Raw genomic sequence first — 27651 nt, 5'->3', positions numbered from 1 at the left:
TTCCGAGGCATAAGCCCCCAACAATTTGAATGATGAACATTCCAGGGCATGAGCCCTCAACAGATTGAATGATTAACATTCCAGGGCATGAGCCCTCAACAGATTGAATGACAAGGCATTCCAGGGCATAAGCCCTCAACGGTTGAATGACGAGCATTCCAGGGCATGAGCCCTCAACAGATTGAATGACAAGGCATTCCAGGGCATGAGCCCTCAACAGTTTCCTAATCATGAAAGGACTCCACTTGTGTATATCAGCATACAACTCAACTACGACAACAACAACGACAACGACTGTGCATAATAACTTATGACTTACTCCCCAACTTGGTCAACATCAACAATCTATGACTCCGTTACTTAGAACGACAACTTGCAACCTTACAACCTGAACCAACATCTTGTATAATCCAATTGAATGCATGTATGCATACACCAACAATCAGCAGCAAATCATATTCAATCAACAGCAACATATAATAACAAGCAGCGAGACAACAATAATAATAATCATCATATACCACAAGTAGGACTCATATCAACATCTTTCATATTATATAACTATCCCCTCATTGTTCATCAACCTAAGTCGACGTCATTAAACATTATAAACATCCTCTCTGAATCTCCGTATAATCAAGAATAACTTCTCCCCTACCTCATGGGTCTACTCATATCATCACGTGCGACAAATGATCGCAAAATCCTAAACAAGGCTTCTGAAATGGGACAACTCGCGAGGCGAGAGGCTCTACTCGCCATGGCGAGTTAGGGTAAACTACTCACCATTCCATTCTGACACCATTCCAAGTTCAATCTCATTCTAAAACTTTGCCTAATCATTAAGGTATATGTTCAGGCCCTCATAAACACCCAAGGTTAAACTCACAGCTCAAAAACACGAAATCTTGCAAGCTCTCTGCCCACACTCGCTACGGCGAGTAAACTTGCTCGCTATGGCGAGCTGCGAAATGCAACTCGCGAGGCGACCACTCCTGCTCGCGAGGCGAGCGATGATCTTCATCACTCGCTATGGCGAGGTTCATCACTCGGGAGGCGAGCGATGAATAAAAGTACGGCCAGGTTACAGTTTTTCTCAAAAATTCACCCAAACCCATTGTTCTAACCTTAAAACTGATTCTAAACATCAATATATGAAACATTTAAGGTCTGTTCATCATTTCTACATCAATTCACCCTAATTCCATCATTTAATCATCAATTCTCATCATAACCCTAATTCCCAATTCTCCAAATTTATTCATAACTTTTGTTAAAACATAATCAGAATCATATACACTAAAATTAATGTAAGTTAGCCTCACCCTTACCTTAGATAATCGAAATCGCAGCCCTTCTTGGTTCTCTTCCCTTTTCTTGACTTTTCTCCCTTTTCTCTGTTGTACGTAAAAACTGCTTCCCCCACTTCTATTTTCTAATTCTTTAATAAATATAATCTCCCAATATTCACTTTACTCCCCCTAAGTTTACTTAATTCTCGTATAACCCCCAAACTCCAATTAAATCCTATTTCTCACTTATTCTATTAAATAATAAAATAGTCATTTAATAAAATACACCACACCACAAATCAACATAAATGATTTAAAAATCATATAAAGGACTTTAAATAACTAAAAATAATTAAATAAAATTGGGGCGTTACAACTCTCCCCAACTTTAGAATTTTCGTCCTCGAAAATATACCTCTAAAACATAACCCTGCACCACAAACAACAATCAGAACAATTAACAAAACAACATTAGAGTTGACACTCTATCCTAGGTGGCTCAACACGACTCTACTACTTGGCCGGACGGACCAACCTGCTCTGATACCAATTGTAACACCCCGTTTCCCAAAAATCAATTAATTAATAATTCATGCATCAGAGTAATTCCCAAACGGGCATGTCACACTACATTTTCAAAATTTCTTAAATAGAATATAAAACCTATTTAATAAACGTCCTTCAAGTCATTACTAAATTTGCAGCGGAAAATTTGCCTCAAAACAACGATAGCAATAGTTTAAATCTCCATAATTAAATTTTTGGCATAAAGCCTTATCAACATAAATTCAACAACCATAGGGCTACGTCAGCAATATTCAAATTTGATACATAGGAATGAAAAACAATAAGAAAATCCCATCCCGTACGTATCAGAGCCCTAGACACTTTGAGCCACCACTTCTAATAAGCTTCAATACCTGCAAGTTACCCATACGAAGGGCAACAATTCCAAGCAGAAGGGGTGAGATTCACAAACAATAATAATAGATATATAAACCATCAACTTAATTAAATAACGTAATAAGCAACATATAAGTCAACAATAATATTCATACTTCTTCGACTTTAATAACTCTTACTAAATCAACCAACAACGACAACAACAACTCGACCACAACAACAATATCTCCCTCAACAACAACGACCACAACCTACAACAACGACAATATCACCATCAACGACAACGACAACATCATCCACTACATCAACGACAACGAACGACAGGGTACTATTTTCAACTCAATGAATGACTAAGCATTCCGAGGCATAAGCCCCCAACAATTTGAATGATGAACATTCCAGGGCATGAGCCCTCAACAGATTGAATGATTAACATTCCAGGGCATGAGCCCTCAACAGATTGAATGACAAGGCATTCCAGGGCATAAGCCCTCAACGGTTGAATGACGAGCATTCCAGGGCATGAGCCCTCAACAGATTGAATGACAAGGCATTCCAGGGCATGAGCCCTCAACAGTTTCCTAATCATGAAAGGACTCCACTTGTGTATATCAGCATACAACTCAACTACGACAACAACAACGACAACGACTGTGCATAATAACTTATGACTTACTCCCCAACTTGGTCAACATCAACAATCTATGACTCCGTTACTTAGAACGACAACTTGCAACCTTACAACCTGAACCAACATCTTGTATAATCCAATTGAATGCATGTATGCATACACCAACAATCAGCAGCAAATCATATTCAATCAACAGCAACATATAATAACAAGCAGCGAGACAACAATAATAATAATCATCATATACCACAAGTAGGACTCATATCAACATCTTTCATATTATATAACTATCCCCTCATTGTTCATCAACCTAAGTCGACGTCATTAAACATTATAAACATCCTCTCTGAATCTCCGTATAATCAAGAATAACTTCTCCCCTACCTCATGGGTCTACTCATATCATCACGTGCGACAAATGATCGCAAAATCCTAAACAAGGCTTCTGAAATGGGACAACTCGCGAGGCGAGAGGCTCTACTCGCCATGGCGAGTTAGGGTAAACTACTCACCATTCCATTCTGACACCATTCCAAGTTCAATCTCATTCTAAAACTTTGCCTAATCATTAAGGTATATGTTCAGGCCCTCATAAACACCCAAGGTTAAACTCACAGCTCAAAAACACGAAATCTTGCAAGCTCTCTGCCCACACTCGCTACGGCGAGTAAACTTGCTCGCTATGGCGAGCTGCGAAATGCAACTCGCGAGGCGACCACTCCTGCTCGCGAGGCGAGCGATGATCTTCATCACTCGCTATGGCGAGGTTCATCACTCGGGAGGCGAGCGATGAATAAAAGTACGGCCAGGTTACAGTTTTTCTCAAAAATTCACCCAAACCCATTGTTCTAACCTTAAAACTGATTCTAAACATCAATATATGAAACATTTAAGGTCTGTTCATCATTTCTACATCAATTCACCCTAATTCCATCATTTAATCATCAATTCTCATCATAACCCTAATTCCCAATTCTCCAAATTTATTCATAACTTTTGTTAAAACATAATCAGAATCATATACACTAAAATTAATGTAAGTTAGCCTCACCCTTACCTTAGATAATCGAAATCGCAGCCCTTCTTGGTTCTCTTCCCTTTTCTTGACTTTTCTCCCTTTTCTCTGTTGTACGTAAAAACTGCTTCCCCCACTTCTATTTTCTAATTCTTTAATAAATATAATCTCCCAATATTCACTTTACTCCCCCTAAGTTTACTTAATTCTCGTATAACCCCCAAACTCCAATTAAATCCTATTTCTCACTTATTCTATTAAATAATAAAATAGTCATTTAATAAAATACACCACACCACAAATCAACATAAATGATTTAAAAATCATATAAAGGACTTTAAATAACTAAAAATAATTAAATAAAATTGGGGCGTTACAACCGGGACTTCAAAAATTTTCTTTTTCTTGAATCATTCTTGGACAATTACCTACAAAATAACTTAAAACAAAAAGAAACAAATAAAACAAAAAAAATTAAATGCGTGGGTTGCCTCCCACGAAGCGCTCGTTTAAAGTCATTAGCTTGACGGTCAAAGGGTTTCTCTATCCTATACCCAATCTTTCACAAAGGGACAATGGCATCAAACTAACATTATCCCCCAAATCACACATGGCTCTTTCTATAATCTCGGGTCCTATGACAGATGGTTTAGAAAAACTCAGAGGATCCTTAAGTCTAGATGGCAATTTGTCTTGAATGATTTTAATAAGTTTCCTAAACTGCTCATCTAGTTTGGACTCATCAAACCCTTGTGGGAAAGGAATTTTTGGCTCATAAGGTGGTGATATGTTAGGCTTTTCACTTTCTATCACAACTTTCTCACTTTGTGGCTTTTCACTCTCTACCTCTAATTGTTTACCATCCCTAAGTGTAACATCATTCGGTTGACCCTTTGGGTTAGCCTTAGATTGGCTCGGAAGGATTATGGAGGTTTGGGAGGGAGAGGCTACTTGATGGCCGACGTGAGGGATTTGAATCTCTATCATTTTGTTGTGAGTACAAAGAGAATCTACTTTTGAGGAAAGCCTATTGAGAGAGTCCTTCAAATTTCTAGCTTGGATTTCAAATTCTTTGTTGTGCCTAGAGTTATCTAATACAAGATTTTCTAGCAAAAGTTCCAAGTTGGATCTTTGAGGGATTCCTTGGTTATTTTCAAAATCAGGTGGTGTTGTTTGTTGTCCAAAAAGATTTTGAGGGGATTGAAAAAATTGATCGTTCCTAAACCCTTGATTATATTGAGCATAGTTTACTTGCTCAGGACTTCTAACAACACTACCTAGTTGACCAGCATGACCAAATATTCCATAACAAGGAGGCAAAACAGGGGAAGGAGTCCAAGGATAGTAGTTTTGAGCCATGCCTGAGATAAGAACGGTTAAAGATAAGAAATAATAAAAATAAAATAAAATAAAATAAAAAATAAAATAATAAAATAAGGAGAAAGGGAGATATATATATATATATATATATATATATAATAAAAATAAAAAATAAAAAAAATAAGAAAAGGAAATAAAATATTTTATAAATATATATATATATATAAATATATATATATATATATATATATATATATATTTATTTTTTTTTTTTTTTTTTTTTTATAGACTAACCACTATTAAAAAGTTAATCAAATTACAATAACTCCCCGGCAGCGGCGCCAAAAACTTGATGGGATAAAACCGCAAGTGCACGGTTCTATCGAAGTAGTAAAAATAGAGTATCGTTCCGACAGGGAGTTAGGAATCTAATTGACTTTTAGATAATGATTAGACTAAAGGTTTATAAGGTAGAAAAGTTTGGGTTTTTAATTAAAAGAAAATAATAAAATAAAAGATAAAAGCCTTGGGGTTATTGGTTCATCCTAACGACAAGTCCTTCTCAAACCAAACTATTAAACTTATAACTTTATGTTAGACTTAATTTCTCAAGACAGTTTCTCTTTTGTTCCTCTAGCAACCAAGCCTATTTTGCTGACTTGATTACTATTAGATATTGGTTCCTCTAACAACCAAGCATATTTTGCTGACTTGATTGTTATTAGTTCCCTTGAAGATCGAAACTATATGTCTCAAAGATTGCAAAGCCTATTTCGCTGACTTTGCAATCCTTGTCTAAATTCACTTGTTCGAATATCAAAGCTCCACTTTCGTTTTATGAATTGATATTTGAGATGATGGATAAACAATTATCAAACCCTCCACTTTCGTTTCCACAGTTTGATAATGGTTGATCCATGTTAAAGCGGTGAATTTAGATAAGGAATTAGGGTTACATAAGATTAAGGTTTAAAGCTTGGTTTGATTAGGATTATGTCATTAGACTTATCCAACAATCCCAAGACAAGAGAAGTCTACTCAGTGACGTTCATTGTAGACAAGGAGAAGAAGAGAGAAAACATAAAAGTAAATAGCAAGAAAGTAAAATGAACTTTTATTAGAAAGACAATTGTCACATATTGCATTCAAAGAAAATATGATTATTTGTGATGGATGGCTACTCTATTTATAGCATTTATTTGACTTAAAATCTAAGCTATTACATTTGGGCTAAAAATAGAGTAGCTTAAAATCTAAGCAAAAGCAGCAAAAGAGGCATTGGAAGGTGGCACGGCCGTGCCAAGCCTAGCACGGGCCGTGCTAAGGTTCTGACTTGGGGGAGACATATTTTGTCTTCCGAATCTTCGTATTTCTGCACCGAATCAGCTCCAATCCTCTTTCTTTTGCTCCAAGACTCAATCCATCCAATATTCATTCCTGAAATATAAAATATGCAATTGTAGTAATATAATTCAAAAAGGAAATATTATAAATATAAATATAACTAAAATCTAAATAAAACGATACTAAATATTATGGATAAAATAGATATAATAATGACTCATCAAGGGTTTAATTCAAGCACAATTTATTTGAGAAGTCTTTACCACATTTAGGAAGTTAGTGAAAGGGTATCCTTTCCTCCACGTGTGGTGATATCCTTCCGCCCCATTTTGGTTTACACATTTCATCACATTAGAATTATTCCCACATAAACTTATACTACGTTTACTCTGAAGATTTTTAAGGGTCCAGGTTACCATTAAAGCTAGAACGTGTTCCTTAAAATACCTACTCATACACTTACTCAAGGATTGCAACTAGGTGCTTTTCTCATTGGAGAATTAATTTCACAATAAAACTTGATGTGGATATAGCAAGAATACTTATAACACAAGAAATCACTTTCATGTACAAGAAACGACCATTGAAGAGACAACAAAATTTTTTTTATGTCATAATAAAACGAGCTGCTTTTTATTAGGGAGTTTGGAAACACAACAAAAGAATAAAGTTCAAGGGAGTTTGGAAACACTACGACTAAAGACACTTTATTAGGCTCCCCCCACACTTAGGAGAAGCATTGTCCTCAATGATTTAAGATTAAAAACGAAAGAAACAAGGAAAAAGTGAGAAAGGATGCGGAAAGCTCACAATTTGCCGAAATTTTGAACTCCGGAGGCCTGTCAGGTTGGCACGGCCGTGCCAACTTTAGCACAGGCCGTGCCGTCATTCTGCTAGTTTTGGGTGAGGTGGTGTTTTGATTCCTGGCACGGCCGTGCCAACTTTAGCACGGGCCGTGCCACCTTTCTGGTTCTTGTAACTTTGATTTTTCTTGCGTTTCCTAGTCAATCTCGGACATTTACCTACAAAACAAAGAAAAAATAACAGAAAGCAAAGAAAGCAATTAAATTAGTGGGTTGCCTCCCACGAAGCGCTCTTTTATTGTCACTAGCTTGACAAAAATAAGGATAAAAATCCTTAAGGTGGGTCACTCAGAGTGAAATCAGCCACTACTTCATTTACTTCTCCGGTATTATAGATTTTAAGCCTTTGCCCATTAACCGTGAAGGATCCTGTTTCTTCAGAAAATATTTCAATCGCCCCATAAGGGTAGACTGTGCGAACTTGAAAAGGACCGGACCATCGTGACCTCAGTTTACCGGTAAAGAGCTTTAGCCTAGAATTAAAGAGTAGCACAAGGTCACCGCTTTTGAAGTGCTTCTTGACGATTTTCTTGTCATGCCAATTCTTAGTTCTTTCCTTATAAATGCGGGCATTCTCATAGGCATGTATCCTAAGTTCTTCTAGCTCGCTTAATTGAAGCTTTCTTTTTTCACCGGCTAAATTGGGGTCTAAGTTGAGGTTTCTAATTGCCCAATAGGCCTTATGCTCGAGTTCAACGGGAAGGTGACAGGATTTCCCATAGACAAGTTTAAAAGGGGTCATTCCAATGGGGGTTTTATAAGCCGTTCGATAGGCCCAAAGGGCATCGTCAAGCTTAGTTGACCAATCTTTCCTAGAGGTTGAAACAGTTTTTTCAAGGATAGCTTTGATTTGTCTATTTGAGACCTCCACTTGTCCACTAGTTTGGGGGTGATAGGGTGTCGCAATTTTGTGTCTCACTCCAAGTTTTTGCAAAAGTTTTTCAAAATGTCTTGAAATGAAGTGAGACCCTCCATCGCTTATCACAACCCGTGGCACTCCGAACCTAGGAAAGATGACTTTTTTAAACAGTTTTATAACAATTTGTGCATCATTAGTGGGGGAAGCAATGGCCTCAACCCATTTGGACACATAGTCAACTGCTACCAATATGTATTGATTCCCGAAAGAGGAGGGGAATGGTCCCATAAAGTCAATACCCCAAACATCAAGAATTTCGACTTCAAGGATGTTGTTCAAAGGCATTTCATTTCTTTTGGTAATACTACCGGTGCGTTGACATTTGTCACATTTAGAAATAAAGGAATGCACATCTTTGAAAAGTGATGGCCACCAGATACCAGAATGAAGAATTTTGAAAGAAGTCTTTAGTGTGCTGGCGTGGCCACCATAAGAAGAGGAGTGGCAATGAATTAGAATACTACTTACCTCGTTTTCAGGAATGCATCTTCTGAAAATCCCATCTGAGCCTCTTCTGAAGAGGTAGGGCTCATCCCAATAGTAGTGCTTCAGATCATGGAAGAACTTCTTCTTTTGTTGGTAGCTTAACTCAGGCGGTAGCACTCCTGCTGCAAGAAAATTAACAAAATCTGCATACCAAGGTGTGTCAGTTTATGCCATTAAGAAGAGTTGGTCATCCGGGAAGGAATCATCCAAGGGTAACTCATCCTCATTGGTCTCCCGAAGTCGGGACAAGTGGTCAGCGACAACATTTTCTACACCCTTTTTATCTTTTATTTCAAGGTCAAATTCTTGGAGGAGCAAAATCCATCGGATCAATCTCGGTTTGACATCTTTTTTTTTTAGCAAGTATTTTATGGCCGAGTGATCTGTGTAAACAATGATTTTTGATCCCACCAAGTATTGCCGAAATTTGTCAATGGCGTAGACAACTGCTAGCAGTTCTTTTTCTGTTGTGGCATAATTTACCTGTGGCCCATCTAGGGTCTTACTTGCGTAGTATATGGCATGCATCTTTTTTTCCTTTCTCTGACCTAACACCGCCCCAACCGCATAGTCACTTGCGTCACACATTATGTCAAAGGGCAAACTCCAATCTGGTGGTTGTATGATTGGGGCAGTGATTAGTGCTTCTTTCAACCTGGAAAATGCCTACAAACAAGCATCATCGAACACAAAGTCTGCGTCCTTAAGAAGGAGGCTTGTTAGTGGTTTAGTGATTGATGAAAAATCTTTAATGAAACGGCGGTAGAATCCTGCATGTCGTAGGAAACTTCTAATTTCTTTGACTGAGGTAGGAGGTAGCATTTTTTCAATAATTTCGATTTTTGCTTTATCTACCTCTATACCTCTGTCGGAGACCAAGTGTCCTAGGACAATTCCTTCTCTTACCATGAAGTGACATTTCTCCCAATTTAAGACTAGGTTCACCTGTTCACATCTTTCCAAAACTTTTTCAAGGTTAGTCAGACAATCATCAAAACTAGATCCATGCACAGAGAAATCATCCAAAAAAACTTCCATTATTTTTTCAACAAAGTCAGAAAAAATAGACATCATGCATCTTTGAAAAGTAGCAGGGGCATTACAAAGACCAAAAGGCATCCTTCTATAGGCAAAGGTCCCAAAGGGGCATGTAAAAGTCGTCTTTTCTTGGTCATTAGGGTGAATGGGTATTTGGAAAAATCCGGAATAACCATCTAAGTAGCAAAAATGTGAATGCTTAGCTAACCTTTCTAACATTTGATCTATAAAAGGGAGAGGGAAGTGATCTTTACGGGTTGCCTTATTAAGCTTCCTATAATCAATACACATTCTCCAACCGGTGACGGTCCTAGTGGCAATGGATTCATTTTTATCATTTTTAATAACTTTGAGACCACCCTTTTTAGGTACAACTTGCACGGGGCTAACCCATTTGGAATCAGAAATTGGATAAATAACACCTGCATCTAGGAGTTTTAAAACTTCTTTTTTCACAACTTCTTTCATATGAGGATTTAGCCTTCTTTGATGTTCAATGGAGGGTTTATAGTCTTCTTCAAGAAGTATCCTATGCATGCATAATGAAGGATTTATTCCTTTAATGTCGTCAATGGTGTACCCTATAGCTTTAGGATACTTCTTGAGGACATAAAGTAACTTTTCAGGTTCTACTTCATCGAGGCTTGCATTTACAATAATAGGGTAGGTAGAGTTAGGGCCCAAGAATTCATACCTTAGGTTTGATGGAAGCGGTTTAAGCTCTACTTTCGGTGCCTCCTTGGGTAGAAGTGCTGGTTCTTCTTTTACTAACACCTCCACACTTAGACCTTCCATTGGATGAGTTCTATTCAACAGCTCTTCATAAGCTTTTGCCTCACCTTCCAGTTTTGTACCTGCATTGTTTACCAAGCATACTTCCAAACCATCATGTGTAGTTGATGCTAAAGAGCACTCTTTCACGCAATGGTCGATTATGTCTATCATGCAACAAGAGTCTTTGATGGAAGGACTTTTCATTAGTTTAGCAAGTTCAAATTCAACAGTCTCTTTACGACATTAAAAGCAAGCTTACCCTTTTTTACATCAATGATGGCTCCTGCAGTGGCAAGAAAAGGTCTTCCTAAAAGAATTGGTACTTGGTTGTCTTCCTCCATCTCCATTACAACAAAATCAGCGGGGATGTATACCTCTCCTACCTTAACGGGGACATCTTCTATGATTCCAGCTGGATACTTAACAGAACGGTCCGCTAGTTGTAGGGTCATCCTTGTCGATTTAAGTTCCCCTATTCCCAACCTCTCGTAAAGGGATAAAGGCATTAGGCTGACACTGGCTCCTAGATCACACATAGCTTTCTTCACTACTTCTGACCCTATGACACAAGGTATGGAAAAACTGCCTGGGTCTTTAAGCTTTGGTGGCAATTTATTTTGGATGATGGCACTGCATTCTTCTGTAAGGTTAATGATGGGATAAAACCGCAAGTGCACGGTCTTACCGAAGTAGTATGAAAAGAGTATCGTTCCGACAGGGAGTTATGAATTCAATTAACTTTAGATAATGATTAGACTAAAGGTTTATAAGGTAGAAAGTTGTATTTTTATATATTTAAAAGAAAATAATAATAAAAGATAAAAGCCTTGGGATTATTGGTTCATCCTAACGACAAGTTCTTCTCAAACCAAACTATTAAACTTATAACTTTATGTTAGACCTAATTTCTCAAGACAGTTTCTCTTTTGTTCCGCTAGCAACCAAGCCTATTTCGCTGACTTGATTACTATTAGATTTTGGTTCCTCTAACAACCAAGCCTATTTCGCTGACTTGATCATTATTAGTTCCCTTGAAGATCGAAACTATATGTCTCAAAGATTGTAAAGACTATTTCGCTGCCTTTACAATCTTTGTCTAAATTCACTTGTTCGAATATCAAAGCTCCACTTTCGTTTTATGAATTGATATTTGAGATGATGGATAAACAATTATCAAACCCTCCACTTTCGTTTCCACAGTTTGATAATGGTTGATCCATGTTAAAGCGGTGAATTTAGATAAGGAATTAGGGTTACATAAGATTAAGGTTTAAAGCTTGGTTTGATTCGGATTATGTCATTAGACTTATCCAACAATCCCAAGACAAGAGAAGTCTACTCACTGACGTTCATTGTAGACAAGGAGAAGAAGAGAGAAAACATAAAAGTAAATAACAAAGAAAGTAAAATGAACTTTTATTAGAAAGACAATTGTCACATATTGTATTCCAAGAAAAGATGAATATTTGTGATGGCTAGCTACTCTATTTATAGTACACAATTGACTTAAAATCTAAGCAAGTATATTCCAAGAATATTCCTCGGTAGATTGTGCGCCAAAATAGAATAGCTTGGAGTCCAAGCAAAAGCAGCAAAAGGTCTTCTGGAGGGTGGCACGGCCGTGCCAAGGCTAGCACGGGCCGTGCCAGGCTTCTGACTTGTGGGAGATATATTTTGTTTCCCAATCTTCGTATTTTCGTGTCCAATTTGCTCCAAATCCCTTTCTTTTGCTCCAAGACTCAATCCATCCAATATTCTTCCCTGAAATATAATAAATTGCAATTTAAAGTAAACTATCCTAAAAAGGAAATAATACTAATATAAAATTATATAAAATCTAAATAAAACTAAACTAAAAAGCATATTAAAATAGCATATAAATGACTCATCAAACTCCCCGATACTTGAATCTTTGCTTGTCCTCAAGCAAAAGGCATAAACATAGTAGCATCAACAATTAAATTAAATGACAATTTAATTAAAGCACATGTCTCCTCAAGGGCTTAAATCCCAAAATGTAAACTAATCACAAACTCAAGTATTTCTTGAAATCTTTATTCTACCCAACGATCAAGTTTCAAGTGAGTGTGTGTGTGAAGTCCAACCCTTTTCTTGCTCCTGTATAAGATAGGTATTATGAGGAAACATGGTCTAATCCTAGCACTAAACTAACCAAGAAAGATTCCTTCTATAATTCATATAAGAGAGATGGGAGTATTTGAGAATCTTTGTTCTTTGCCATTTGCACATTTTAAGTTCTTTATTTAAGGAACAACATCTTCACGTAGGAAGTCGGAGGGCCTACCCCCTTCCCCAATCTAGATTCAATGGTATCCCTTAAAACATCATCTTCACGTAGGAAGTCGGAGGGCCTACCTCCTTCCCCAATCTAGATTCAATGATGCTTTTCAAAGTTTTTCCTTAAGATAACAATCATCTTCACGTAGGAAGTCGGAGGGCCTACCTCCTTCCCCAATCTAGATTCAATGATGAGATCTTGGAATTTATTTGGCTTTTTGGCTTTTTATGCACTCCCTTATACTAACTTATACTACTGGCACTTTGAGAATCTTTAAAGGTTAATGCACCACTAAGATTAAAACGCGTTTCCTTAAAATACCTATTCATACATTTACTCAAGGGAAGCAACTTTGTGTTTTTCTCATTGGAGAATTTTATTCACTTTAAAACAAGATGTGGGTATATCAAGAAGACTTAAAACACAAGAGTTTGCTTTCATGTACAAGAATCAACAAAATAAGAGGAGACAATGAAAGTTTTGTGTCATGATATTTTCAATAAAAATTAGCTACTTAACCATGCCTTTTACAATAAAACTATACAAAAGAATAAAGTTCAAGGGAGTTTGGAAACACTACGACTAAAGACACTTTATTAGGCTCCCCCCACACTTAGGAGAAGCATTGTCCTCAATGATTTAAAAGAAGAAGAAGAGAAAGAAGAAGATGGTGAAGAAAGAAGAGAAGTAGAGAAGAGTAGAGGAAGAGGAGAGCTCACAATTTTATTGAAGTCCATAAGGTAGACCTTGGAGGTGAAGGTGTTGCATCATGTATCGGAACATTTGATTGTTTTATTCATTTATTTGAGTGCCCCTTAGGACATCGTTTCTTAGCCCGATCATTTCAACACCTTGTCTTTGTTTCTCGGTGCATGTTCTTTGAACTTCGGTTTGCATCCATGCCCACCGTTCATCATTATGGTTTCCACCGGCTACTTGTTAATGGTGTAAGTTTGCACCTACCTCCTCTTCATCACCACCATCATCACCATCATTGTGTACCTGTGGGTTAGTGCCAACATAAAATTTTTCTACCACCTTCGGATTAGTAATATCTGAATTAGGTAGAATAATCAAGAAATTAGCATTATTGACTCGCCACTCATATTGGAAATTGTAAGAAGGGCCATGGATTCTAAAAAAAAAACATGGTAGTGAGGGTTTTTAAATATAGATAGTAGTTTCCCTCAATCCTATTTATCCCTTTGTTCACATTTACCTCAAATTTTCTAACAAATGAAAGTGATGATTCCACCTACCACTATATCATCTTTATATCCGGTTTTTTTCTAGCAATTGAAACAAGATAATAAATCAAATAATAGCAAATGTTAACATGGTGGTTATAAAGTATAACCTATAAACAACTCAACAGTCCTCATCATTTCTACCTTTTTTCTACCCCATATGGTGCAAGCAATAACCGTGTGAAGGTACCTAAGCACAGGGTTGTGAATTTATTCAACAACCTAATCACATGTTCATCTATTTCTAGTCTATCCAAAGCATTAACATCAGGGTACCTGCAAGGAGAGATAGTTCTAGAGATTAGAGAATTATACCTATTTCTTTGCTCGGAATCCTTGAATTGAATCCCATGATTCGGGTTGTTGATTGCTTCTTGCTTGCACCACTTTTGGAGGCGTCAATCTTCTCACCTTTCCTTTTTGATGCCATTGACCCTAGATTGGTTTGGTTGTGGGTGGATGAATGTTGGTGAAGTTTGGAGAGAATTACGGAAGAAGGATTATAGATGTTATTTGATTTGGATACGGGAAGAAAAAATAAAATAAAAATTTTTTTTTTTTTTTTTTGTGCTGATGGGTTGGCACGGCCGTGCCAACTCAGGCATGGGCCGTGCTAACTTTCTGGAAAAAGAGGGAAGAATTTCTTTTTTTTTTTTTTTTTTGGGTGGGTTTCTGGTCAATGGCTTCAAATCTTTTTCACTTTTTCGCATCATATTTGGACAAATACCTACAAAACAACAAAAAAAAACAAAAAAAAAGCAATAAAACTCATGGGTTGCCTCCCACGAAGCGCTCTTTTAGAGTCATTAGCTTGACGATTAGAAGGTTTCTCTACCCAATACCCAATCTTTCCCAAAGGGATAGTGGCATCAACCTGAGATTCTCTCCCAAATCACACATAGCTTTTTCAATGGTTTCACTCTCAATCACACAAGGGGTGGAAAAACTCTCAATCACTATGAGGTTAAGCTTAGCAAGCCTTTGAGGGACATGGATTTTGAGTTTATAAGGTGGTGAAACGATTGGCTTATCACTCTCTCCTATGACTTTCTCACCTTGTTGCTTTTCACTCTCTATCTCACCCTCAATTGTCTTAGTTTTCATAATGGGGTCCTCTAACTAATTACCGTCCCTAAGTTGAATAGCATTTATAAGGCCTTTGGGGTTGGCTTCAGTTTGACTTTGAAAGACATCGGAGGTTTGAGAGGAAGTAGCTACTTTTTGGGCTACTTGAGAGATTTGAGTTTCTAGCATTCTAGTGTGAGTAGCAATGGAGTCCACTTTAGATGTAAGCCTGACAAAAGAGTCATTCAAAGATCCAGTTTGATTTTTAAGTTCTTGAAATTGCTTGGATTGCTCCATAGCATGTTTTTCTAGTAAAATTTCCAAGCTGGATTTCTGAGGGACTCTTTCGTTGTTTGTACAAATGGGTGGTGTTGTTTGTTGTCCAAAGGTATAAAAATTTTGCTCGGGACTTTTAGCAACACGACCTAGTTGGCATTCAACATCAGTATGGTCAAATATTCCACAAAATTCACAAGGTGGTGAGACAAGAGCAGGTGTGACGACACTTACAGTTAATTTATCAAATTTTTGAAGAAGTGTGTCCACCTTAGCAGATAGATGATCAAGGGTAGAAACCTGGCACATACCTTCCTCTTTTTTAGAGGGTGGAGGAGTACCTTCAGTGATAACTCTCTCACTTGTCCACTGATAGTGGTTGTATGCCATGTTCTCGATCAAATCATAGGCTCCTGTGTAAGTTTTATTCATCAAAGCTCCACCTGCAGCTGCATCAACATTCATTTTTGTGGAAAATAAAAGACCATTATAAAAAGTGTGGATAAGAAGCCAATTCTCAAAACCATGATGGGGGCAAAGCCTAAGCATTTCTTTGAAACGCTCCCACGCATTGTAAAGAGATTCACCATCTTTTTGAGTGAATTGTGTGATTTGACTCCTTAATTGAGCAGTTTTACTATGGGGAAAGAACTGGGAAAGGAATGCCTTCCTCATTTGGTCCCATGAAATTATAGAACCAATTTTCAATGAATGAAACCAAGCACTAGCTCTATCCCTCAAAGAGAAAGGAAAGAGGTGCAGCCTTACGGCCTCTTGGTTTGCCTTCAAAGTTCCACTGAGTCTTAAAAAAGTTGAAACATGAAAATTCGGATCCTTAGTGGGTGATCCGAAAAATTGATTTTGCTGCACCAGGTAAATAAGTGCAGGCTTTATTTCAAATTTAATATCTTCAACCGTTGGGTACACAATAGCATCGTACGGCTCATCTGAAGATGTGATTGCATACTCTTTGAGAGCACGTTTCTCAGCCATATCGTTATTACTGTGTGTTTCTTTGAGCCATCCCTGAAATCAAAGCGGTTAAAGATAGAAAATAAAAAATAATAAAAATAAAAATAAAATAAAATAAAATAAGGAGAAATGGAGGGAGAGAGATTTTATATATAAATATATATATATATTTTTATTTTTTTATTTTTTATAGAGAGAGAGAGAGAGAGAGATAAATTTATAAAATATTTTATAAATATATATATATATAAGTATATATAAAAATAAAATAAAAAAATAAAAAGATAAGAAAAGGAAATAAAATATATTTTAAATATATATATATTATTATTATATATATATATATTATTATATATATATATATATATATTTTTTTTTTTTTATAGACTAACCACTATTAAAAAGTTAATCAAATTACAATAACTCCCCGGCAGCGGCGCCAAAAACTTGATGGGATAAAACCGCAAGTGCACGGTCTTACCGAAGTAGTATGAAAAGAGTATCGTTCCGACAGGGAGTTATGAATTCAATTAACTTTAGATAATGATTAGACTAAAGGTTTATAAGGTAGAAAGTTGTATTTTTATATATTAAAAAGAAAATAATAATAAAAGATAAAATCCTTGGGATTATTGGTTCATCCTAACGACAAGTTCTTCTCAAACCAAACTATTAAACTTATAACTTTATGTTAGACCTAATTTCTCAAGACAGTTTCTCTTTTGTTCCGCTAGCAACCAAGCCTATTTCGCTGACTTGATTACTATTAGATTTTGGTTCCTCTAACAACCAAGCCTATTTCGCTGACTTGATCATTATTAGTTCCCTTGAAGATCGAAACTGTATGTCTCAAAGATTGTAAAGATTATTTCGCTGCCCTTACAATCTTTGTCTAAATTCACTTGTTCGAATATCAAAGCTCCACTTTCGTTTTATGAATTGATATTTGAGATGATGGATAAACAATTATCAAACCCTCCACTTTCGTTTCCACAGTTTGATAATGGTTGATCCATGTTAAAGCGGTGAATTTAGATAAGGAATTAGGGTTACATAAGATTAAGGTTTAAAGCTTGGTTTGATTAGGATTATGTCATTAGACTTATCCAACAATCCCAAGACAAGAGAAGTCTACTCATTGACGTTCATTGTAGACAAGGAGAAGAAGAGAGAAAACATAAAAGTAAATAACAAAGAAAGTAAAATGAACTTTTATTAGAAAGACAATTGTCACATATTGTATTCCAAGAAAAGATGAATATTTGTGATGGCTAGCTACTCTATTTATAGTACACAATTGACTTAAAATCTAAGCAAGTATATTCCAAGAATATTCCTCGGTAGATTGTGCGCCAAAATAGAATAGCTTGGAGTCCAAGCAAAAGCAGCAAAAGGTCTTATGGAGGGTGGCACGGCCGTGCCAAGGCTAGCACGGGCCGTGTAACGCCCACTTTCGTTTAATCGTTATTTAATCGAGTTTAGGTGATTATATTATATTTATATAATATATGTATGATTTTGATATGTTTTGATAAATTGTGGTGATTTTGGTGATTTGATTATGATATGAGATTTATTTTATTGTTAAATAAAATAAAGATTTGAAAAATATTTAGTTGAGGGCTGTTTTGATATTTTAGATAGTTTTGGGGGAGAAAGTGAGATAAGATAAGTTATTAGAAAGAGGTATAAATAGGAGAAGACCTAATATTTTAGAAACTCATTGTACGTGAAAACTTTTGGAAAAGGGAGAAAAAGCTTAGAGAGGAGCAAGAGACCAAGAGGGCTGCGATTTTCTTCATAACCAGGTAAGGGTGGGACTAATAACTCAGTAGCATTAACCTCTGTAATTCTGATGATTAGTTGACGAAGTTAGGATTGATTTAGTGAAGTTTTGGAATTAGGTCAAAACCCTAAAATTTGAGAATAAACGGTAAAACTTGTTTAGATTGATGTAAGAATTGCCCTGTAACCTTAGAATATGTTTAGGATGAATTCTGGAACCAAAACCAAGCTTAGAACCATGTGAAACGTCCGAATTTTGTGATTTTAGGAAGCCTGGCCGTAGCGACATTCATCGCTCGCCACGGCGAGCTATGATCCTCGCCTCGCGAGTGATGAACTTCATCGCTCGCCACGCGAGCCCCTTTCCTTCGCCTCGCGAGTTGTTTGGTGCAACTCGCCATGGCGAGCAACCTTCCTCGCCTCGCGAGCTTAGGCAGAATGCATGTCATATGTTGTATTTTCGACTTTTTAGTTGGACCTTGAGTGCCTTTAAGTGCCTAGACATACCTAGAGATGATTAGGAATGGTTTTAGGACAGGATTGAACCCAGAACAACATCAGTTTGGGAGATTAGTGTTACTCGCCATGGCGAGTAAGTACTCTCGCCTCGCGAGTACAACCAGAATGTAGTTGCTTGAGTGTTTGGCGATCTGTGTCGCATGTGTTGATCAAGAGTGAACCCCTAATTGGTATTGAGACCTAGTGGAGACGTTTAATGCAGCCTGTAGAGTTGTTTAAGTTGTGCTGATATTAAATGGACATGAACTAATGTATTGTACATTCATGCAAGATATGAAAACTTGATAATGATGTAATTTATGTGCTATTGATATAATGATATCATTTTGTCTATGTGATCTGTTTATGCTACTTCCGTTGTTTAACTAAGTGCATAAGTATATGATGAAGTTTAGCTCCAAATTATTGGATGCATGTTGATAAGTCGATTACGTTGTTTTGTTCATATGTGTCCATGCATAGCATAACATTGAGCTTTGTCCTCACCACGAAAATTAGGAGCTTTGTCCTCCGCACGTTTTATAGGAGCTCTGTCCTCCGCACGATAAAAGTATATTAATACTTATGATGACGATTGGTACCACATGCATATATGGAGTCTAGGAGCATTGTCACATTGTCATGATTAAGATGCCTTGTTGATAATGATTGAATATGTGATTACGTGATACGTGCTTATTGATTATGTTATGTTATCCCTAATTAATCGATACATGGTTACGTGTTAAAAGTTTAGCAATTATGCAAAGTTAATTAATGAAATGACCATGTTGTTAACTTATGATTCTTAATTGCATTGTTTAATGTTAATCTGTTATGAAATCTCACCCCTTCTGTTTGAATGTTACCTCGACCGTGGGTAACGTGCAGGTGACCGAGCTTAGTGTGCTGTTCCGTCGTGAGTGGCCTTGCCTTCACTGTGTCTTCTAGGTCGCTCTGATACGTAACGGGATGGGGCTTTATGAATTATGCATGCTTCATTCTATTACGTGACTTTTATGCTATTTATGACTATGAACTGATTTCTTTTAAGAATTATGATGAGGCCTGCGTGCCAAAACCGATTTATGGATTACGAACTAAATTCCGCTGCAATGTTAAGAATATTATGTTAAATCATTATTTAACCGTCTTGGATTATGTTATATGTGATATCCCGTTGTTTATGATGCTACTCTGATAAATGCTATGTTTTTTAAAGAAATTTTGATGTTGGGAAAACGGGGTGTTACAGGCCGTGCCAGGCTTCTGACTTGTGGGAGATATATTTTGTTTCCCAATCTTCGTATTTTCGTGTCCAATTTGCTCCAAATCCCTTTCTTTTGCTCCAAGACTCAATCCATCCAATATTCTTCCCTGAAATATAATAAATTGCAATTTAAAGTAAACTATCCTAAAAAGGAAATAATACTAATATAAAATTATATAAAATCTAAATAAAACTAAACTAAAAAGCATATTAAAATAGCATATAAATGACTCATCAGTTAACCGTCTCACCTTCCTCAATTTTTCTCTTTTTATAAAGTATTTCTTTCAAAAATTTAGCATAGGTAGGCATTTGGGTTAAGACTTCGGTGAAAGGCATATCAATGTATATTTTGTTCATCATCTCTATGAACTTTTTAAATTGCTCATCTAGCTTAGATTTGGCAAACCTTTGTGGGAAGGGAATTTTTGGCTTAAAGGGAGGTGGTGTGTTTTCCTCAACTCGTCTTTCTGCCCTAGTTTCCCTAGATGGTGGTTCGCAGATCTCTTTCTCACTATCATTGGATTTGGTTCTCCTTATGGGGTCTTCGAGTGGCTTGCCACTCCTAAGTGTAACAACATTCATTTTGTTGGGGTGAACTACTTGGGAGAGCTGAGTTTCAGAAGTTTTGTTGTGAGAGGAGATGGAGTCTATCTTTGTTGTGAGAGTAGCAAGAGAGTTTCTCAAAAGTCTAGTTTGGTCCTTAAGCTCTTGGAGTTGTTCGGATTGTTTAAGAAAATAGTTTTCCATTAAAAGTTCAATGTGAGATTTTTGAACAACTCTTTGGCCATTCTGAACAAAGTTTAACTGCTCAATACTACTTAGTTTGCAATCGATGCTAGAGTGACTAGATAGGCCACATGCTTCACATGGAGGTGAGAAGGTAGGTGTGATAACACAAGTACTCATGCGATCAAGTCTTTGAGATAATGCATTCACCCTGGTAGATAGATAGTCAAAGCAAGAGGTTTCGTCCATACCTGCCTCTTTTTTAGAGGGTGAAGGATTGATGATTGCTTTCTCTTCCGTCCATTGAAAAAGGTTTAGAGCCATGTCCTCAATCAAGGCATAAGCTGTTGTGAAATCTTTGTTCATTAGGGCACCACCTGCAGCTGCATCAACAGTTAATTTAGTGTTAGATGTTAGACCGTTATAAAAGGTGTGGATGATTAACCATTTCTCCAAACCGTGATGGGGACAACGTCTAAGTATTTCTTTAAAATGCTCCCACACATCGAAAAGAGATTCCCCGTTTTTTTGAGTAAATTGGTAAAGCTTTCCCCTAAGTTGGGCGGTTTTTGATGGGGAAAGAAGCGGCAAAGGAATTCTCATCTCAGCTAGTCCCATGAAGTGATGGAACCTGGCTTTAAAGAATTGAACCAATTGTTTGCCCTATCTTTTAGAGAAAAAGGGAAGAGATGTAGCCTAACGGCTTCTTGGTCGTCTTTGCAAGTTACACTAAGTCTCCAAAAGTTTGAGATATGTAAATTTGGATCTTCAGAGGGCGATCCAGAAAACTGGTTTTGTTGTACCAGAATTAGTAGCGCAGGTTTTATTTTGAAGTTGCTACCTTCAACCGTTGGGTAAACTATAATAGTGCATGGCTCATCCGAAGAAGGGATCAAATACTCCTTAAGAGTGCGTTCCTCAGCCATGTTATCTACTATTTTTATGCTACCCAAGAAGTCAGGTGTAGGAAAAGAAAGAAAGAAGAAGGGAAGAAGAGGGGGAGAGAAAAGAGTTCTAATCACAAAGAAAGAGTTAATCAAATTAGTTTACTCCCCGGCAGCGGCGCCAAAAACATGATGAGATAAAACCGCAAGTGCACGGTCTTACCGAAGTAGTATTTAAAGAGTATCGTTCCAACAGGTAGTAGTTTAATTCAATTAACCTTTAGAGATGATTAGAAGAGAATAGAATTGTAAGTTGGGGGTTTTCAAACGGTTGAAAATTAATATAATAAAAAAGGAGCCTTGGGATCGTTGGTTTCATCTAAATAACAAGTCCTTTTCAAACCAAAACTATAAGCTTATAATGTTATGTTTAGACCTAATTTCTCAAGACAGATTCTCTTATGTTCCTCTAGCAACCAAGCCTATTTCGCTGACTTGATTACTATCAGATTTTGGTTCCTCTAACAGCCAAGCCTATTTCGCTGACTTGATTGTTATTAGTTCCCTTGAAGATCGAAACTATATGTCTCAAAGATTGCAAAGCCTATTTCGCTGACTTTGCAATCCTTGTCTGAATTCACTTGTTTGAATATCAAAGCTCCACTTTCGTTTTATGAATTGTATTTCGAATAATGGATAAACAATTATCAAACCCTCCACTTTCGTTTCCACAGTTTGATAATGGTTGATCCATGTTAAGACGATGAATTCATATAAGAAATTAGGGTTACATAAGATTAAGGCTTAGAGTTTGGTTTGATTAGAATTATGTCATTTAGACTTATCCAACAATCCCAAGACAAGGAGAAGTCTACTCACTCATGTTCATCGTAGACATGGGGGAGAAGAGAGAAAGCATAAAAGTAAATGACAAGAAAATAAAGGAAAAAAAAGAACTTTAATTAGAAAAGCAATTGTCACTTATTGAATTCCAAGTAAAGATGAATATTTGTGATGGATGGTGTTAGTCAATATTTGTGAAAATATGATCTTTTAATGCAGTCAAGGGTTTGACCCAAAATTGGGGCGTAGCTTTGTGAAGAAATCTATCGACAAATACATAAGTACCTCAGCGGCAATCGAAGAAGCTGTTTTAGTTCGACGGATGAAAGAAGCTGTAGACGCGCCTTCAAGTCTGGTAGATAGGACCAAGCGGTTAGCAAACGGCTAGTTTTCGAACGGCTAAATTTCGATTTTTGAATCGAAAGGATGTGATTAGGTAGTTATAGGACTATCTTTATAAATAGTAGTTTTTCTTAGGAAAAATGGGTCACAATTTAGTCATACTAAAAACTTACACTCAATACTGTCCCTAGTGGAACCTTTTGTGCTTTTAACTTTGAGAAATTTTTTCAAATTCTAAAGTTTTTTATTGGTCTGCATTGTGTATGCGTTTAAGGAATAACAAAGTACTTCCTGAAATGACGCGTCCTTCTCTAGTTTCTGGCACAACAGCAGCAAACACTGCTTCTACTTCAGGAACAGCGACCAATCAATCAATTCCGATAGGGTCTACGCAACTTAGCCAGAATAGCAATATGGCTAACGTGTTAGAGCCCGTAGAGACCATACTTGAAGAAAACATAATCTCACAAACGTCACAGGCCAGTACGTCGAATGCGATAGCCAATAATACTTCAAGAAGTATCCCGGCGACTACGACGGCCGCTCAGACTACCTAGTCTGCGGGAAATATGTTCTCTCAAAGGTCTCTCAATTTGGGAAACAATGGAAGAGGGTCTTATGGTATCCCAACTTCTTCGACCCAAACTTCACACACTACCACGATCATACCACCCTTTTCTAACCAAGGGGAAAATGTCTCGTTTGGTAGATCCCAACAAACGTTTATCCCATTCGGTTCGCCTCAACAATCGTTGACCAACGCTTCGATGAATGCGTTAAGGCAAACCATGGCAGAGACTAACCATGATATGGTTAATATGGTGACACAACAAGTTGCGATTGTTATTAGTCCTTTGATTCAGGAGACGAATAGCAGTTACCAAGCCCTGTCACAACATATGGGGCGGATAGCGGATTTTCTGGGCGCACCCAAAGTGCGCGTTACGCCGGCTACGCGAAATGCGAATGTCAGGCCAAGAGAAGCACCCTTCAAAGAACAGGTTAATCAAGTGCTCGAAAACCAGGTGCAAAACGAGCAGCCTGAAGCACCAGAAGAACCCGTTAGAATTCCTGTAGTGGTGAATAGAAACCAGAATGCTGACCAAGTGGTTATGCAGGCCCGTCGAAAAAATTATGGAGGCCATAATAACATAGCCGATATAGTCGAAGCATTGATGGCTCAAAACGGTTTCAACCCTAGGATACACCGTCCGAATTTTGTGTCTGCGTTGGCTGATTTCGTTTTAGAAACGGAGATGCCAAGAAACCATAAAATCCCCAAATTCACCAAATTTGCTGGGGAAACGAATGAGTCCACTGTTGAGCATGTTGCTCGATATATTATGGAGGCCGGTGATTTGGAAAATAATGAGAATCTGAAACTGAAATATTTCCCAAGTTCTCTGACAAAGAATGCATTCACATGGTTTTCAACATTGCCTCCACACTCCATAGTTAGTTGGAATCAATTAGAAAAAGCGTTTCATGAGCAGTTTTACATGGGCCAGTCTAAGATTAGTTTGAAAGAATTGGCCAGTGTTAGGCGGAAAACGCATGAGTCGATAGATGATTATCTAAACAAATTTCGACTCCTCAAAGCCCGATGTTTCACCGCCGTGCCAGAACACGAATTGGTTGAAATGGCTGCAGGTGGCTTAGATTATTCTGTTCGGAAGAAATTAGATACACAATATCTTAGGGACATGGCGCAATTAGCAGATAGAGTCCGCCAAGTGGAAAGACTCAAGGCTGAAAAAGCCAGAACAAATAGGTTCCCCAAGAAAGAAAAAGTTGCTTATATCGATACTGGGGATAGTGAACCATAATTCGATTGGGGTCCCTATTCTGTAGAGGATAGCGAAATAAATCTCGCAGAATGAAAGGATGGGCCGCCTTACATTTGCAAATTATTGAGGCCATCAAACGGAAAAAACGTAGAAGAGCCCAAAAATGACAAATATCCCCCAAAAACTTATACTTTTGATGTATCTAAATGTGAAGAAATATTTGATCTTTTAGTCACTGATGGCATAATTTTACTGTCAGATAATATGAAACTCCCTCCTCTAGATCAGAGGAAGAAAAGGGGTTTTTGTAAATTTCATGGTTTTTTGGGCCATAACTTATCCCGTTGTACTCGTTTCAGGGATTCTGTGCAGAAGGCTCTCGATGAAGGAAGACTGAAATTCGAAGAAAAGGCTAAAGCAACAAACAAGCCTGATGTCGAATCTTCCAAAAAGGCCGAGTCTGTAACACCCCGTTTTCCCAACATAAAAATTTCGCATAAATAATCAGAGTTTTTCAACATAAACGGAATGTCACATTCTTTTCTTAAAATCATAAACTGAATAAATAATTATTTATCCTTTAAAATTCAAATACAAGATCTTTAAGTCTTCGCAGCGGAATTTATTTCAATTACTAAAACAGTCTTTGGCACGAAGGCCTCTTCATAAATGTCTCATAAAAATCCAATCTAAAAACATAGTCATAAATCTTCTAAAACAATACGTAAGGAATAGAAAAGCAATAACAAAGTTCCCATCCCGTTACGTATCAGAGCACCTAGGACACAAGAGAGAGAAAGCTCACACGACATCAACTATTCTTGGTTACCTGTTAGTTACCCATGGTGGGCAAACAGAAGGGGTGAGATTTCACAAACAATAATATTAAGCATATAATTCATCAATTACATTTAACAACATAAGCATCATCAATCATATTTAACAACTCATAGACAACATCATGTAATCATCATAATATTCATCATAGATAATAATATATCATAATTCACTTCTTTAATAGTTCATATAAAGAATCATAGCTTTAAACAATTTCATGATTTAACAACTTAACAACTCGACAACTTGATAACTTGACAACTTGACAACTTAACCTCTTGACTATGCAACTTAATCTTCTAATCATGCATGTGGTACCAATCTTTGAGCGTAAATAGGCTCCTAGGGCATCAAGCCCTCAACTTTATTTGAGCGTAAAAAGGCTCCTAGGGCATCAAGCCCTCAACTTAATTGAGCAAAGGCTCCAGGGCATCAAGCCCCCAACAATGAAATGCTAATGCATGGACTCGACCTCGTAATATCTTAAATCGACAACCTCTTATATAATCCAATAATTTGGAACTTCATCATCTTAATCAACTTAGACCGACTCATGCAGCTTAGTTAAATAACAACAGCAACACAACAGTATACAAAAACAGCATGACATAATATATCAAATGCAAGTCAACAACGTCTCAATTATTCACATATAATTCAAGTAATGCATATACAATTATATCACAATATAACAACATCAAATAATAATCAACATCCTAAAACATCATATATACATATAACACTTCATCAATCATGTACAATATCGTATTCACAAACATATACATACATATACTAATTCATCAATCATAATCAATTATTCACTGTGACCTACGTTCAGTAATTTGACCATAACTCAAATTCTATAACTCCTTTTGAAGTCAAACCAACGGCATTAGAAAGCTAACATTCATACCTACAACCTTTGTGTTTGCACCTAAGACCAATTCTGTACCAATCAATACCAGTTTTCATTTCAAATTCGGACAAAGTTGTGCTGAAATTCATAAAAATACACTGTGACCTACGTGCAGTAATTTGACCATAACTCATAAACTAAAAATCATTTTCAAGTCAAACTGACGCCACTAGAAAGCTAACACAAGTATCTACAACTTTCATGTTTACACCAAAGGCTAATTCAAAACAGAAACGTGTGAAAAAGACGCAAGAACATGAAACACGACATGCTGTCAGAGAGCAACTCGGGAAAAAACACACTTTTCACCCCAAAATCCCAATTTTAACTTCCCTATGCCCAAATTTGATCCCAAAGTTTGTCTAAACATTTATATACATCAAAAGAGACTCAAAACCATATAAAACTTGACCCAAAACATTATTTTAGAAAATCATCAAATAATCACTTTTAACCCTAATTCCCAAATTCTCAAAAACTAAACCTACAACATGTTAAATACAATTTTCGGAATCATAGACTCAAGATTATTGAATGTTAGTCCCACCCTTACCTTATAGATGAAAATCGCAGCACTCCTAGGTCTTCTCCCTCCTCTCGGCTTTTTCTCCCTTTTCTCCAAAATTGATCGTACGTTATGTTTTTTCTAAACTAGGTTTCTCCTATTTATAACCCTTTTTCTATTTTATCTTATTTCTCTTTCTCCCCCAAAACTCTCTAAAATCTCATAACAAACTCTCAACTCAATCTTATTTCTATTTTCAAATCTTAATTTATTAAATAACAACATAAGCCACTTAATAAATCACATAATCAAATAAATATATTTTAAACTCTTCTTAATAAATTTTAAACTCAATTAAATAATTAAATAAATCAAATAATTTAAAGAGGGCGTTACAGAGTCCATGTACGCTGAAGTGGTGGGGATAAACATGGTGGATGTTGCAGCACCCAGCGATGGCAAACTGTTATCGAGAGAGGCTGTATCTGATGACACTGAAATGGTTACTGAAGGCCATGTCCAAAATGCCAGCTTGGTTACTGAGGACCAACTCCAAAAGGATGTCGAAAGGGCGTATCCTAAAGCTGAAGAAGATCTAATTGATTTTCTGAATCACTGTGAAATTTCAAACACCAAAGTCATACTCTGTCCAAGATGTAGCGCAGTCTTCGATAAGGAAGCCGCTAAAGGAATAGAGAGCGCTCGGCCACAGGTAAAGTGGAAAGGGAAGAAGAAGGATAACCGCCCTAAATTTAATTTTAATAAATGGGGTGTCCTATATAAAGACCATGCTGCCGGAAATTCTCAAAAG

The 27651-nt window shown here is 36.9% G+C and overlaps 1 protein-coding gene and 2 non-coding genes across 3 annotated transcripts; 2 read left to right on the top strand and 1 right to left on the bottom strand.

The window, feature by feature from the left end:
• Positions 1-7642: 7642 nt before the first annotated feature.
• On the bottom strand, positions 7643-21344 carry LOC120578348 (uncharacterized). The gene is made up of 5 exons (XM_039831029.1): positions 20978-21344; positions 20249-20707; positions 11023-11144; positions 8752-8857; positions 7643-8640 (listed from the first exon to the last, which is right to left on the bottom strand). The coding sequence occupies exons 1-5, from the start codon at positions 21342-21344 to the stop codon at positions 7643-7645; spliced, it is 2052 nt and encodes a 683-aa protein (XP_039686963.1).
• On the top strand, positions 15993-16099 carry LOC120578793 (small nucleolar RNA R71). Its single transcript, XR_005644604.1, has one exon. It is a non-coding gene; the product is annotated as a small nucleolar RNA R71 (small nucleolar RNA).
• LOC120578814 (small nucleolar RNA R71) lies at positions 21181-21287 on the top strand. Its single transcript, XR_005644623.1, has one exon. It is a non-coding gene; the product is annotated as a small nucleolar RNA R71 (small nucleolar RNA).
• Positions 21345-27651: the final 6307 nt, after the last annotated feature.

The sequence above is a fragment of the Medicago truncatula genome, chromosome 2 (genome assembly GCF_003473485.1).
Source record: "Medicago truncatula cultivar Jemalong A17 chromosome 2, MtrunA17r5.0-ANR, whole genome shotgun sequence".
Classification (NCBI taxonomy): Eukaryota; Viridiplantae; Streptophyta; class Magnoliopsida; order Fabales; family Fabaceae; genus Medicago; species Medicago truncatula.
Note: the sequence above shows the minus strand (reverse complement) of the source record. Positions and strands in the feature narration are given on the sequence as shown.